The sequence below is a fragment of the Mesoplodon mirus genome, assembly GCF_964341445.2.
Source record: "Mesoplodon mirus genome assembly, chromosome: 3".
NCBI classification, from domain to species: domain Eukaryota; kingdom Metazoa; phylum Chordata; class Mammalia; order Artiodactyla; family Ziphiidae; genus Mesoplodon; species Mesoplodon mirus.
The window spans coordinates 87,799,314-87,816,420 of record NC_138978.1 but is presented as its reverse complement, the minus strand read 5'-3'; the positions used below and the strand labels follow the sequence as shown (position 1 = coordinate 87,816,420).

The window sequence follows — 17,107 nt, the reverse complement described above, 5'->3', positions numbered from 1 at the left end:
AATAGTTGTGGCGCACGGACTTAGTTGCTCTGTGGCATGGGATCTTCCTGGACCAGGGATTGAACCCGCGTCCCCTGCATTGGCAGACGGATGCCCAACCACTGTGCCACCAGGGAAGTCCCTTTTCTGAACATTATTAAAGGAAGTAACAGAACTCCTGAAAATAAAATAATTTTTAATTGTATGTATTTTATTTTAATATTCTTCCAAAAGAACATTTGTAATTGATAATCTAATTTGGGTTAAATGTATCACTACTCAGTTTTATCTTTTGAAGTGTTTTCCAAACTGGACTTTGCTCAATGATGTAAGCTTTAGTTGTTATCATTCTGTAGCAGATGCTATCTGTGTGTGGTTTGGAGGTGATCTGGAAGAAGATATAAACATGCAACATTATTTGAGAAATAAGGTATTTTTACAGGGTCACATCATAAAATACCTAACATTATTTATTCAACAAGCATCAATCAGTACTGTGTATTAGAGTAATAGAAAAATACCTGATCTCAGAGATTTCAGACGTGCAAGCCAAAAAATAGAATACTATTAAGAATTGCTTCAACAGGGATCTGTTCCAAGTATAAGAGTAAGGAACACCTAACTCTGCCTATGGGAGTTGGGAGCACACTTTACAGAAGAGAGTAAGTATGAAAAGAAAGTGGATAACCAGTGAAGTTATAAGATAGTATGTATGCACTCTGACAGTTCATGACTACCAATATTTATACTTTAGAATTTGAAAGAAGATTTAAGTAACTAATAGGGCCAACACTGTGTATATATGGCCAAATGCTCTTTTGGCCCTAAATGACTTATCCTGGTAGTTGGTACTGGAAATAAATTGAGAAGACTTGAGAGGCTAAGTTCAGGCTTGGGAAAGAATTGCATGTGTTCGGAAATAGCAACTTCTCTGAGGGGAACAGAAGCAGAATATTTGTCAGTTCTACCGAAGAGGGTGTGCATTTTGAAGTCAAGAACCTTAAAGTGTATCAGTGTGTATGTTTGTATGTCATTTTCCTCAGGTGACTTACCTTAGCTATGGTGCACATAAGATTAATAGCATTTATTGTGTTGTGTACTGGAAGTATCCGTAGGTTACTACCCAGGAATCTGGAAAAAAAAATTCAAAAGTTAAATAGTTCATATGACTTACATCTGTAACCTTAAGTGGAAAGAAGAGACAAACCTCTTATTGTTTGTCATTTGTTTATTCATTCATGCCTGCCTTATTCCACAGAGAATTTGATATGGCTTTACAGCCAGAACTTAATTGACTAAACAGTGTTCACTTCTGATTTAGTCTTGCTGGGGAATCCCATAAATCAGCATGCACTCTGAAACTTGTCACCCTGATTCATAGACTAGCTATTTGGCCTGCATTTTATTAAATATGACAGGTTAACATGATAAAGTTTACCTTTTGGCAAAACATAATTCGCTTGCCTAATATAATTCAGAACTGAAGTAAATAAAATAATTTCAGGGGCTTCCCTAGTGGCGCAGTGGTTGAGAGTCCGCCTGTTGATGCAGGGGACACGGGTTCGTGCCCCGGCCCAGGAAGATCCCACATGCCGCGGAGCGGCTGGGCCCGTGAGCCATGGCTGCTGGGCCTGCGCATCCGGAGCCTGTGCTCCGCAGCGGGAGAGGCCACAACAATGAGAGGCCCGCCTACCGCAAAAAATAAAAATAAAAATAAAATAATTTCAGGAAAATAGGTCTGTAGTGCTGTTGTCCATACCTCTGCTGAATCCTGAACATCAGTTTCCATTCCTCAGGCCCATGCAGGGCAGCAGACAGAACCAAAAAACTATTTCGGTGAATGTTAATAAACTTCTCAATTTTGGCTAGAAATGTCTCTTCAGCAGACATAAAGCATTTTTTAGCATCCATCAATAAAAATGCAACTCCTAGGAAAGGTGAGTGTAATATAAAATGTCACTTCGTCATACTGATAAAATTTTTTTTTGTAAACTCAGTAAAATCAACAAAAATAACTATAAGTAAAACGTAGCTGTAAGTGCCCAGGCCCTAAACCCATAACAAATGGAAATTACCATAATGAAACTCTTACATGACAAAATAATTAGGTAGTTCTTTGAAGTGCTCTGTATATAAAAGGATGACTTAATCTAAATATTTAAGGGAAAAACCCTTTCTTGGTCAGTAACCTTTTTTTTTTTACTCCAAGGCACTGTCCACAATGAAAGTAATGCCTAATTTTAGTTACATGTTAATTTTTCATGTTATGATTTTCAAAAGCTGGAAATCAATTAAAGAAAAGTTGTTTTAAGCAAGCCTTTAGTTATTTCTTGGAGAATCCTTTATATCAGAACATAAACTATTATATAAATTAAAACAGTAAGCAGATATCTAGGATCTCTGAAACAGCATCAGGCCTATAAGAATGGTCCAGAAGGGAAACAATCTACTTAGCTCTTTAAAAGATGAGGAGAAGACACAATCTGAGGAAAGCAACTATGTGATTATACTAATTGAATCAACCTGAGCTAAAAATTTATATAACATCTCTGAACCTAAATTTCTTCATCTGTAAGGTTGGAATAATAGTTCTTTGATAGGTTTGTTGAAAGGATTAAATAAGAGAATGCATATAGGGCTCTATTCAACCAGGAAAGATGCATTTGAGGTTGGACCATTTTCAGCCTGGAGGTCTATTTCTAGGAGCTTTTGAAAGTGCCTGTTTTCCAAAATCTCTGCTAGAGTACAGGTCTGTTTGTAACCATTCTAATAAAATCCTTCACCTCCATGTTTTTTTTTAATCACTTATGTCATTTTCCAAGCAGAAGTAGAGCTGCCTCCTTCCCATGTCCCCAGCTTTCTCATATCCTAATCTAATTCCTTCCTGTACTTTGCCCATGACTCACAGTTGTACAGTTTTATGATTTCAGGAACATTTGTCCCCATTTGTTTCCTTTAGTTAGCATTTGTTTATATCAATATTATGTTCAGCAAACTCTTGTACAAAATCATGAAAAACATTCTTCTATATTGTTTTTGTATATGGATTTTGACCAATATCGTGATGTTGGCCTCTGTTAACATGGGTAATATTTTAAGTATTGACTGTTGGGGAGGGTGGCTTTGTTCTATTTTCAACTTCGTTCCAAAGCAAGTAGTTTGTACCATCCTCTACCAGACCCCACTGGTTCAGCTTTAGTTCAACAATTGTAATCTAAAAAGGAATATATTTTGTAATTGGCCATATGTACTGCTTTTGCAGCACTAACAAAGTTTTATACATTTACCTCTCCCAAAAGGTAACACCTTAAGCTTATTACTTAGTTACTGAACTACCAAATTATTAGAATTTACACTTACTTATTTATTAAGAAACTTAAATCAAGGAAGTTAGCAAATATACTGTACCAGAAAGAGAAAATATAATTGATCCATTTTCCACTGAATCTGAATACCGAACCTTATGGCTTCGATTTTCTAGGGCAGTTGCCACTTCATAACTCTTAAAAAAAATTTCAGAAATACAAACTTAAGACATGTTTTAAAGAGTTTAATTAAAGCTAATCAAAAAATTAAAATAAGTTTAATAGCTTCTTTTATAACTGTACCACTTAAAGATTTGATCATCAACAGAGATACCAAATGTGCTCTTTCTATGGAGAAAAAAAGTTTAAAAAAAAATAAAAATATTTAGTTTTGAAACATACTGTGGTTTGGAAATGAGTTGTGTAGTAGTTATGTTACTTAGGGAAGAAAATAAGGACAGTATTAAAGAATTAAACTATAAGAGCAAACACAAACTTCTCTTTGTAAAACAACTTGAAGATGGATTCCAACATGCATTAATGTATAAATAGAAGGTGTATGGTGGTGTGTTTCTTAGATGAAGTGCCATACAGAGTACCACAAGGAGACAACCAATTCTCCAATTCATGTTTACATTACAATTACTTTTAGTATACTTTTCAAATGTTTTAAGCCTTAGGTGAGTTAGAAAACATGAAGACAGCAATAGGACTTTTGGTTTAAATACTAAGCATTTCAAAATTCATCTAATTTCCTATTCTACCCATGTAATTAGATATTACCCAAAGCACTAAAATATAAGTGGTTTATACTATTTATGGATTGGTTAAAACTCAAGCTTGTTAGTCTCCAAGTAGATAAAAATCCCTTCTATAAACTTTATATTTAGCCTCAGAACATGTATATTTTAAGCACACAGGTTGGAATTAGATATAGAATACTTGATTCTCTTCCTTCCTAAAAAGAGTATTTTATGGTACTCAAACAGATCCTGACCTAGAGTTCAATTAAGACTCTTCGCATGAGTTTTCTTCTGCTGTTTTAAAATTACACATTGCTTCCAGTGATGGCAGATTAATTTAGGCCAACCCTCCTGCTGAAGGCAACTAGAAAAGCTGGAAATTTTAAAAAATCTGCTTGAATGCATCAGAGAGCAGGATAGTGAAAAATTACAAGACCAAGACCTATACAGAAATTCAAAGATAAGAGATCAGCACTTAGGTGATTTTTTTTCCTGAGGGCATCTGTCAGTTCAGGAAGAGATAGATGAGAGGCCGAACAGAGCTTTTGACAAAAGTAGAACAGCTCTCACAGGGGCTGCAGCCTAGCTTCAAACCATTTCAATCCTTAAAATTGTATTACTAGTGCTCCCAAGTACCTTGCAGAAGCACTCCCTAGAGCGACCCTTCTCAATTAGGTCTCCTCATTTCAACTACAGAACAAAAAATTATCTGAATGACTATTTTCTCAATTCTCACATGACTAGTATCATCTAAACAGGAGATAAGCTCCTTTATTACATACAATAGAAGCCTTAGGGCTTGGGTTGCCAGATTAGCAAATAAAAAAATAGAACATCCAGTTAAATTTGAATTTCATATAAACAACATAATTTTTTGGTATAACTATGTCCTGTGCAATATTTGGGATGGACTTACACTAAATTCATTGTTTATCTGAAACTCAAATTTAACGAGTGTCCTGTATTTTATCTGGCAACCCTGCTTAGGACATTAGAGGTTTAATTCTCTCTCAGAATTAAGGTTTCTCTAGAGAAATATAACACCATTCTAGGCCTCAAATTATTTCCACAATTTTTCAAATACAAATTCCAACACACAGTTAAAAATAATCAGACATACAAAAACAAAATTACATGAAAGAGAACTATGAAAAACAACAGGTAATAGAAGCAGAGTCATAGGGGATACATATAGTAAAGTTATCATGTATATACTTTAAAATAGCTGTTTACTATGTTCAAGGAGATGAAAGGCAAGGTTGAAAATTTTGGCAAAGAACCAGAAACTATATAAAAGGATGTAACAGATGTGAGTCAGGAAAGTTTCATAAAATTTGAGGTAAATCTTTTAAATGGAAAAGAGTTTATTAAGCAGACAAGTGAAGGAAGAAGAAAAATGTGAGAAGAACGTAGACAGAAAACATAGACAAAGGCATTCAGACCTGAAAGTATGATTCTTTTAAGGGTGTCAGTTGTGTATGAGTCAGTTAATTTGGAGACAGTGTTAGGAATAACTGATGGCAGATCATTAGGACCATGTATGCCACGCTGATGAATTTCAATTCTATCCTATCCAGGAGCCAACTAAGAGAAGTATAAAGAAAATAGTAGAAGAAAATAATAAAGATAAAATTAGAAAGTACTAAATTACGAAAAAATAGGTAAGTTCAAGAGTTAAGTTTTCAAAATAACAAGGAGCTGGGCCTCCCTGGTGGCGCAAGTGGTTGAGAGTCCGCCTGCCGATGCAGGGGATACGGGTTCGTGCCCCGGTCTGGGAGGATCCCATATGCCGCGGAGCGGCTGGGCCCGTGAGCCATGGCCGCTGGGCCTGCGCATCCGGAGCCTGTGCTCCGCAACGGGGGAGGCCACAACAGTGAGAGGCCCGCATACCGCAAAAAGGAAAAAAAAAAAAAAAAAAAAAAAAAAAAAAAAAAAACAAGGAGCTAAGACTAGATTTTCCAAATTATGTTTCATTAAATATTAGTCTCATGAGATATTAAAAGATGTTCCTTATTCAAATAAGACAGGGAAACACTGAGGGTGACCTTCAAGATGGTGGAGGAGTGAGACGTGGAGATCGCCTTCCTCCCCACAAATACATCAGAAATACATCTACATGTGAAACAACTCCTACAGAACACCTACTGAATGCTGGCAGAAGACCTCAGACTTCCCAAAAGGCAAGAAACTCCCCACGTACCTGGGGAGTATAAAAGAAAAAAGAATAAACAGAGACGAAAGAATAAGGATTGGACCTGCACCACTGGGAGGGAGCTGTGAAGGAAGAAAAGTTTCCACACACTAGAAATCCCCTTCGTGGGCGGAGACTGCAAGTGGTGGAGCGGGGAAGCTTCAGAGCCATGGAGGAGAGCGCAGCAACAGGGGTGCAGAGGGCAAAGCGGAGAGATTCCTGCACAGAGGATCGGTGCCGAACCGGCACTCACCAGCCCGAGAGGCTTGTCTGCTCACCCGCTGGGGCGGGTGGGGGCTGGGAGCTGAGGCTCAGGCTTCGGAGGTCAGATCCCAGGGAGAGGACTGGGGTTGGCTGCATGAACACAGCCTGAAGGGCGCTACTGCGCCATAGCTAGCTGGGAGGGAGTCCGGGAAAAAGTCTGGAGCTGCCTAAGAGGCAAGAGACCATTGTTTCGGGGTGCGCGAGGAGAGGGGATTCAGAGCACCACCTAAACAAGCTCCAAAGATGGGCGCGAGCCGCGGCTATCAGCGCAGATACCAGAGACAGGCATGAGATGCTAAGGCTGCTGCTGCAGCCACCAAGAAGCCTGTGTGCAAGCACAGGTCACTAGCCACACCTCCCCTCCAGGGAGCCTGTGCCGCCCCGCCGCTGCCAGGGTCCTGTGATCCAGGGTCCTGTGATCCAGGGCCAACTTCCCCGGGAGAACACATGGGGTGCATAACGTTATACCGGCCTCTGCCACTGCAGACTCGCCCTGCATTCCGTACCCCTCCCTCCCCCCGGCCTGAGTGAGCCAGAGGCCCCGAATCAGCTGCTCCTTTAACACCGTCTGGTCTGAGCAAAGAACAGACGCCCTCAGGTGGCCTACACACAGAGGCGGGGCCAAATCCAAAGCTGAACCCAGGAGCTGTGTGAACAAAGAAGAGAAAGGGAAATCTCTCAGCAGCCTCAGGAGCAGCGGATTAAATCTCCACAATCAACTTGATGTACCCTGTATCTGTGGAATACCTGAATAGACAATGAATCATCACAAAATTGAGATGGTGGACTTTGGGGGCAATGATATAAATATATTTTTCCTTTTTCTCTTTTTGTGAGTGTATATGTGTATGCTTCTTTGTGTGATTCTGTCTGCATAGCTTTGCTTTTACCATTTGTCCTACGGTTCTCTCTGTCCATTTTTTTGTTTGTTTGTTTTTGTTTTGTTTTTAGCATAGTTTTTAGCACTTGTTATCATTGGTGGATTTGTTTTCTTGGTTTGGTTGCTCTCTTCTTTCTTTCTATTTTTTTTCTTTTTACTATTACTTTTTAATTTTTAAATTTTTAATAATTTTTATTTTAATAACTTTATTTTATTTTTCTTTCTTTCTTTCCTTCTTTTTTTTCTCCCTTTTCTTCTGAGCCATGTGGCTGACAGGGTCTTGGTGCTCCGGCCAGGTGTCAGGCCGGTGCCTCTGAGGTGGGAGAGCCAAGTTTAGGACATTGGCTCCACGTAATATCAAACGGTGAGAGCTCTCCCAGAGATCTCCATCTAAACACTAAGACACAGCTCCACTCAATGAGCAGCAAGCTACAGTGCTGGATACCCTATGCCAAACAACTAGCAAGACAGGAACACAACCCCACCCATTAGCAGAGAGGCTGCCTAAAATCATAATAAGGTCACAGACACCCCAAAACACACCACCGGACGTGGTCCTGCTCACCAGAAAGACAAGATCCAGCCTCATCCTCCAGAACACAGGCACTAGTCGCCTGCACCAGGAAGGCTACACAACCCACTGAACCAAGCTTACCCACTGGAGGCAGACACCAAAAACAATGGGAACTATGAACCTGCAGCCTGTGAAAAGGAGACCCCAAACACAGTAAGTTAAGCAAAATGAGAAGACAGAAACACAGAGCAGATGAAAGATCAAGGTAAAAACCCACCAGACCAAAAAAAAATGAAGAGGAAATAGGCAGTCTACCTGACAAAGAATTCAGAGTAATGATAGTAAAGATGATCCAAAATCTTGGAAATAGAATGGAGAAAATACAAGAAATGTTTAACAAGGACCTAGAAGAACTAAAGAGCAAACAAGCAATGATGAGCAACACAATAAATGAAATTAAAAATTCTCTAGAAGGAAGCAATAGTAGAATAACTGAGGAAAAAGAATGGATAAGTTTCCTGGAACATAAAATAGTGGAAATAACTACTGCAGAGCAGAATAAAGAAAAAAGAATGAAAAGAATTGAGGACAGTGTCAGAGACTTCTGGGACAACATTAAACACACCAACATTTGAATTATAGGGGTCCCAGAAGAAGAAGAAAAAGAAAGGGACTGAGAAAATATTTCAAGAGATTATAGTTGAAAACTCCCCTAATATGGGTAAGGAAATAGTCAATCAAGTCCAGGAAGTGCAGAGAGTTCCATACAGGATAAATCCAAGGAGAAACATGCCAAGACACATATTAATCAAACTATCAAAAATTAAATACAAAGAAAAAATCAGCAAGGGAAAAACAACAAATAACATACAAGGGAAGCCCCACAAGGTTAACAGCTGAGCTTTCAGCAGAAACTCTGCAAGCCAGAAGGGAGTGGCAGGACATACTGAAAGTGATGAAAGGGAAGAACTTACAAACAAGATTACTCTACCCAGCAAGGATCTCATTCAGATTTGATGGAGAAATTTAAAACTTTACAGACAAGCAAAAGCTAAGAGAATTCACCACCACCAAATCAGCTTTATAACAAATGCTAAAGGAACTTCTCTAGGCAGGAAACAAAAGAGAAGGAAAAGGCCTATAATAACAAACCCAAAACAATTAAGAAAATGGTAATAGGAACATACATATCGATAATTACCTTAAATGTAAATGGATTAAATGCTCCAACCAAAAGACTGGCTGAATGGATACAAAAACAAAACCCGTATACATACTGTCTACAAGAGACACACTTCAGACCTAGGGACACATACAGACTGAAAGTGAGGGGATGGAAAAAGACATTCCATGCAAATGGAAATCAAAAGAAAGCTGGAGTAGTAATTCTCGTATCAGACAAAATAGACTTTAAAATAAAGACTATTACATGAGACAAAGAAGGACACTACATAATGATGAAGGGATCAATCCAAGAAGAAGATATAACAATGGTAAATATTTATGCACCCAACATAGGAGCACCTCAATACATACGGCAAATGCTAACAGCCATAAAAGGGGAAATCGACAGTAACACAATGATAGCAGGGGACTTTACCACCCCACTTTCACCAATGGACCAATCATCCAAAATGAAAATAAATAAGGAAACACAAGCTTTAAAGGATTCATTAAACAAGATGGACCTAATTGATATTTATATGACATTCCATCCAAAAACAACATAATACACTTTCTTCTCAAGTGCTCATGGACCATTCTCCAGGATAGATCATATCTTGGGTCACAAATCAAGCCTTGGTAAATTTAAGAAAATTGAAAACATATCAAGTATCTTTTCCGACCACAATGCTGTGAGACTAGATATCAATTACAGGAAAAAATATCTAAAAAATACAAATACGTGGAGGCTAAACAATACACTACTTAATAACCAAGAGATCACTGAAGAAATCAAAGAGGAAATCAAAAAGTACTTAGAAACAGGGCTTCCCTGGTGGCGCAGTGGTTGAGAGTCCGCCTGCCGATGCAGGGGACACGGGTTCGTGCCCCGGTCCGGGAGGATCCCACATGCTGCAGAGCGGCTGGGCCCGTGAGCCATGGCCACTGAGCCTGTGCGTCCGGAGCCTGTGGTCCACAACGGGAGAGGCCACAGCGGTGAGAGGCCCGCATACCGCAAAAAAAAAAAAAAAAAAAAAAAAAAAAGTACCTAGAAACAAACGACAATGAAAACACGACGACCCAAAACCTATGGGATGCAGTAAAAGCAGTTCTAAGAGGTATGTTTATAGCAACACAATTCCACCTTAAGAAACAAGAAACATTTCAAATAAACAACATAACCTTACACCTAAAGCAATTAGAGAAAGAAGAACAAAAAAACACCTCAAAGTTAGCAGAAGGAAAGCAATCATAAAGATCAGATCAGAAATAAATGAAAAAGAAATGAAGGAAACTATAGTAAAGATCAATAAAACTAAAAACTGGTTCTTTGAGAAGATAAAGAAAATTGATAAACCATTAGCCAGATTCATCAAGAAAAAAAGGGAGAAGACTCAAACAGACTCAAATAGAATTAGAAATGAAAAAAGAGAAGTAAAAACTGACACTGCAGAAATACAAAGGATCATGAGAGATTACTACAAGCAACTATATGCCAATAAAATGGACAACCTGGAAGAAATGGACAAATTCTCAGAAAAACAGAACCTTCTGAGACTGAACCAGGAAGAAAGAGAAAATATAAACAGACCAATCAGAAGCACTGAAATTGAGACTGTGATTAAAAATCTTCCAGCAGGGCTTCCCTGGTGGCGCAGTGGTTGAGAGTCCGCCTGCCGATGCAGGGGACACGGGTTCGTGCCCTGGTCTGGGAAGATCCCACGTGCTGTGGAGCAGCTGGGCCCGTGAGCCATGGCTGCTGAGGCTGCGCGTCCGGAGCCTGTGCTCCGCGATGGGAGAGGCCACAACAGTGAGTGGCCTGTGTATTGCAAAAAAAAAAAAAAAAAAAAAAAAAAAATCTTCCAGCAAAGAAAAGCCCAGGACCTAATGGATTCTCAGGCGAATTCTATGAAACATTTAGAGAAAAGCTAACACCTATCCTTCTCAAACTCTTCCAAACCATATCAGAGGGAGAAACACTCCCAAACTCATTCTACAAGGCCACCCTCACTCTGATACCAAAACCAGACAAAGACGTCACAAAGAAAGAAAACTACAGGCCAATATCACTGATGAACACAGATGCAAAATCCTCAGTAAAACACTAGCAAACCGAATCCAACAGCACATTAAAGGATCATACACCATGATCAAGTGGGGTTTATCCCAGGAATGCAAGGATTCCTCAATATACACAAATCAATCAATGTGATACACCATATTAACGAATTGAAGGATAAAAACCATATGATCATCTCAATAGATGCAGAAAAAGCTTTTCACAAAATTCAACACCCATTTATGATAAAAACCCTCCAGAAAATAGTCATAGAGGGAACTTACCGCAACAGAATAAAGGCCATATATGACAAACCCACAGCCAACATCATTCCAATGGTGAAAACCTGAAACCATTTCCACTACGATCAGGAACAAGACAAGGCTGACCACTCTCACCATTATTATTCAACATAGTTTTGGAAGTTTTAGCCACAGCAATCAGAGAAGAAAAAGAAATAAAAGGAATCCAAATTGGAAAAGAAGTAAACCGTCACTGTTTGCAGATGACATGATACTATACATAGAGAATCCTAAAGATGCTACCAGTAAAGCACTGGAGCTAATCAATGAATTTGGTAAAGTAGCACAATACAAAATTAATGCACAGAAATCTCTTGCATTCCTATGCACTAATGATGAAAAATCTGAAAGAGAAATTAAGGAAACATTCCCATTTACCATTGCAACTAAAAGAATAAAATACCTAGGAATAAACCTACCTAAGGAGACAAAAGACCTGTATGCAGAAAACTATAAGACACTGGTGAAAGAAATTAAAGATCATACAAACAGATGGAGAGATATACCATGTTCTTGGACTGGAAGAATCAACATTGTGAAAATGACTCTACTACCCAAAGGAATCTACAGATTCAATGCAATCCCTATCAAACTACAACTGGCATTTTTCACAGAACTAGAACAAAAAATTTCACAATTTGTATGGAAACACAAAAGACCCCGAATAGCCAGAGCAATATTGAGAAAGAAAAATGGAGCTGGAGGAATCAGGCTTCCTGACTTCAGACTATACTACAAGGCTACAGTAATCAAGACAGTATGATACTGGCACAAAAACAGAAATATAGATCAATGGAACAGGATAGAAGGCCCAGAGATAAACCCACAGACGTATGGTCACCTTATCTTTGATAAAGGAGTCAAGAATACACAATGGAGAAAAGACAGCCTCTTCCATAAGTGGTGCTGGGAAAACTGGACAGCTACATGTAAAAGTATGAGATTAGAACACTCCCTAACACCATACACAAAACTAAACTCAAAATGGATTAAAGACCTAAATGTAAGGCCAGACACTATCAAACTCTTAGAGGAAAACATAGGCAGAACACTCTATGACATAAATTGCACTAAGATCCTTTTTGACCCACCTCCTAGAGAAACAGAAATAAAAACAAAAATAAACAAATGGGACCTAATGAAACTTAAAAGCTTTTGCACAGCAAATGAAACCATAAACAAGACGAAAAGACAACCCTCAGAATGGGAGAAAATATTTGCAAACGAAGCAACTGACAAAGGATTAATCTCCAAAATATACAAGCAGCTCATGCAGCTCAGTATGAAAAAAACAAAAAACCCAATCCAAAAATGGGCAGAAAACCTAAATAGACATTTCTCCATAGAAGATATACAGAGTGTCAACAAACACATGAAAGGATGCTCAACGTCACTAATCATTAGACAAATGCAAATCAAAACTACAATGAGGTATCACCTCACACCAGTCAGAACAGCCATCATCAAAAGATCTACAAACAATTAATGCTGGAGAGGGTGTGGAGAAAAGGGAACCCTCTTGCACTGTTGGTGGGAATGTAAACTGATGCAGCCACTATGGAGAACAGTATGGAGGTTCCTTAAAAAACTAAAAATAGAACTACCATATGACCCAGCAATCCCACTGCTGGGCATTATACCCTGAGAAAACCATAATTCAAAAAGAGTCATGTACCACAATGTTCATTGCAGCTCTATTTACAATAGCCAGGACATGGAAGCACCTAAGTGCCCATTGACAGATGAATGGATAAAGAAGATGTGGCACATATATGCAATGTAATATTATTCAGCCATAAAAAGAAACGAAATTGAGTTATTTGTAGTCAGGTGGATGGACCTAGAGTCTGTCATACAGAATGAAGTAAGTCAGAAAGAGAAAAACAAATACTGTACGCTAACACATATGTATGGAATCTAAAAAAAAAAATGTTCTGAAGAACCTAGGGGCAGGACAGCAATAAAGACGTAGACGTAGAGAATGGATTTGAGGACATGGGGAAGGGGAAGCTGAGATGAAGTGAGAGAGTGGCACTGACATATATACACTACCAAATGTCAAATAGATAGCTAGTGGGAAGCAGCCGCATAGCACAGGGAGATCAGCTCAGTGATTTGTGACCACCTAGAGGGGTGGGATAGGGACAGTGGGAGGGAGAGGCAAGAGGGAAGGGATATGGGGATATATGTATAGCTGACTCACTTTGTTATATAGCAGCAACTAACACAACAATGTAAAGCAATTATACTCCAATAAAGATATTAAAAAAATTGAAACAAAACAAATAAAAGAAAAAACAAAAAACAATAGAAGCCAGAATCCAGTGAAGATATTTTCAGTACACTGAGAGAAAATAACTGTAAATCTAGTGGAAAATATTTTTCAACTTGGAGCAACTTGAACTCTTATACATTGCTTATGGGAATATAAAACCATAACCCCTGCATTTAGTTTTAGTTTAGCTATATAGTTAAATGGATTCAGTGTTCATTTGTAGTGAACTTTGAAAAACAGTTTGTAATCTCTTATAAACATACACTCATCATATGACCCAGGAGTTCCATTATTAGGTATTTATAAAAGAAATTCAAACACGTCTTAACAGAGACATATATGAATGTTCAGAGCAACTTAATTCATAATAGCCCAAAACTGGAAACAACCCAAATATCTATTAGTGAATAGATACACTGGCATACACTCATACAACACACTACTACTCAGCAAAGAAAAGATAACAAATTATTGTTATATGTAACAACATGGATGAATCTCAAAAGCATTATGCTTAATGCAAGAAGCCAGACACAAGAGTACAAACTGTATCATTCCATTTATATGAAGTTCTACAATAGGCAAAACTAATTATAGTGATAAATCAGATCAATGGTTGCTTGAGGTGGGGAACTGGAAAAGGACTGACTACAAAAGGGCATGACGGAGCTTTCTGGAGTGACAAAAATGTTCTATATATTTTGATTGGGGTGATGGTTACACAGGTATACACATTTGTCAAAATTCATTAAGCTGTACATTTAAAATGTGTGTATTTTATTGTATGTAAGTTATACCTGAATTAAATTGATTTTTAAAACATCTTTCAAGATCAAGGGGAAGACAAAAATATAGTTGATCCTTGTACAACACAGGTTTGAACTGTGTGGATCCACTTCTATGTGGATTTTTTTCTATAAATACATGTACTATACAATCTGAGTTTGGTTGAATCCTCGCATGCAGAACTGCTGATACAGTGGGCCAAATGTAAAGTTAAACGTGAAGTTTTGACTGTGAGGGAGTCACTGCCTATAACCCCACGTTGTTTAAGGGTCAACTCTATTTTTTTTTTTTTTTGCGGTACACGGGCCTCTCACTGTTGTGGCCTCTCCTGTTGCAGAGCACAGGCTCTGGATGCGCAGGCTCAGCGGCCATGGCTCACGGGCCTAGCTGCTCCACAGCATGTGGGATCTTCCCGGACCAGGGCACGAACCCGTGTCCCCTGCATCGGCAGGCGGACTCTCAACCACTGAGCCACCAGGGAAACCCGGGTCAACTGTATTTTGATACTAACAAAAACTGAGAGGATCCTCATTAAGATAATTTCTAAATTATATTCTTCAGATAAAAAAGAAAATGATCCAAAATGGAAGGTCTGAGCCAAAAGAAGAAAAGAAGAGCAAAGAAAGTAACAAAGACATGAGTGAATCTAAACAAATGCTAACTTTAGAAAATAATAGCACTTTGTTGAGTTAAAAAATTGATAAAATTAAACTGTATATGATAACAAAATATAATACAGAAAAGGGTGATTGGGGCTTCCCTGGTGGCACAGTGGATGAGAGTCCGCCTGCCGATGCAGGGGACACGGGTTCATGCCCCGGTCCGGGAAGATCCCACATGCCACGGAGTGGCTAGGCCTGTGAGCCATGGCTGCTGAGCCTGTGCGTTCGGAGCCTGTGCTCCGCAACGGGAGAGGCCACAGCAGTGAGAGGCCCGTGTACCACAAAAAAAAAAAAAAAAGAAAAAAGAAAAAGAAAAGGCTGATTGGAATTAGTGTTCTAAGATTTGTTTGTCATTTAAGAGGAAGATAAAAATAATTATTTACTTTGGATTTTGTGGGGCTAAGTACACATGTTAAATTTTGTAGGGTAACTATTAAAAAACAGAAATAGAGCTGTTTAAAGCTAGTTAAGAAAAAAACTTTTCAAAGCTAGTTAAGAAAAAAAATGAGAAAAAAGTACCAATCAATACAAACGGAGGCAAAAAAGAAGAGAAAAAAGAAACAGAGAAAAGGTGGGACATGGGACTTCCCTGGTGGTCCAGTGGTTAAGAATCCACCTTCCAATGCAGAGGACACAGGTTCGATCCCTGGTTGGGGAACTAAGATCCCACATGCCGCAGGGCGACTAAACCTATGTGCTCTAGAACCTTGCACACCACAACTACTGAGCCTGCACGCTCTGGAGCCCACACACCACAACTAGAAAGAAGCCTGCGTGCCACAATGAAGAGGCTGCACACCACAATGAAAGATCCCGCATGCTGCAACAAAGATCCCGCATGCCGCAACCAAGACCCGACATAGCCAAATAAATAAACAAACAAATAAATAATAAAAAAAGAAAAGGTGGGACAAATAGAAAGCACAAAACAAGCACATTAGCATGGGTTGCCCTCTCCCTCTCAAAATCAGTCTGGAAAAGCTAAAGAAACAAGAGAGAAATATGGATTCCAGAAACCTAACAAAAAGAAGCATGAAAAATTCCAATGAACCTTGAAGCTGTCTTAAATGGGTATTTGGTATGGTGCTAGATGGCTAAAGCCAACGGAGCAAAGTGCATCTTGAGGCAGCAGTGAATGGATAGGGTGAATAAAAAAGATTGTATTCAGAGTCTTATTCTAGCCTCTCTCTTTACCATGGAATAATCATTTCTTGCCCCTTCATTCTAGATATTAGGTGGTGTCCATAAGATAAACATCAGGGCAATGGAGAAATCCTGTTGGCTGAGGAGTTAAAAACAGTTGTGGACTGACCAACTGCCCTCAGGCATTCAACTCCCATTCCTTCCCCATCCAAACTGGAGGGAGACAGCCTCCTCCCAAGGCCACTAAGTCTAGACAGATCAGTTTCTGTTGTTTATCTTTCAAAAAACCTTAAGTAATATATATGTGCATATGCATTGTTTCTGTAATCATTTAACATCTCTATTAGAATAGGCTTAGTGAGAAAAAAAAAGGAACTTAGAAAATTTCCAACCTTCAAATATTTAGAGTAGTAGGAAAATGTATGTAGGGACATTCATAATTTATCTTTAAAATACATTTTAGATTATGTACTTGCTGATTCACACAACTTCGAATAATCAAGCTAAAGATATTTTAAAATATTGTTCTATTGCTTTTAATTTTAAATTCAAGATCAATGGCCCAAATGCCTCTTTTACCTTAAGAGATGAGCTAATAATAATGGTGGTTGTCCATTTAATTTTTTCTTTTCCATCACTTTCAGCCATCTCTCTGTATCAAACCAGCTTCTAGTGGTGCCAACAATCTGAGAAAATTAAGAACAAAAAGAACACATAGAAATGTTTGCTTGATGAATGAGTAAATTACAGAAAGAAATAAAATTAGGGTAATGGAGACATTCTAAAGAATATTTGAAGGTCAAAATTTGACACTGATGGGACTTCCTTGGTGGTCCAGTG

General features: G+C 38.6%; 1 protein-coding gene across 1 annotated transcript; it reads right to left on the bottom strand.

Annotated features, from left to right (window-relative positions):
* Positions 1–232: 232 nt before the first annotated feature.
* Positions 233–16,915, bottom strand: LOC309799822 (protein SPO16 homolog; the record flags this gene model as incomplete). The annotated part of the gene is made up of 5 exons (XM_082613409.1): positions 233–367; positions 1,032–1,110; positions 1,739–1,907; positions 3,388–3,481; positions 16,847–16,915. 5 exons carry the CDS (start codon positions 16,913–16,915, stop codon positions 233–235), a joined length of 546 nt encoding a protein of 181 aa, XP_082469535.1.
* Positions 16,916–17,107: the final 192 nt, after the last annotated feature.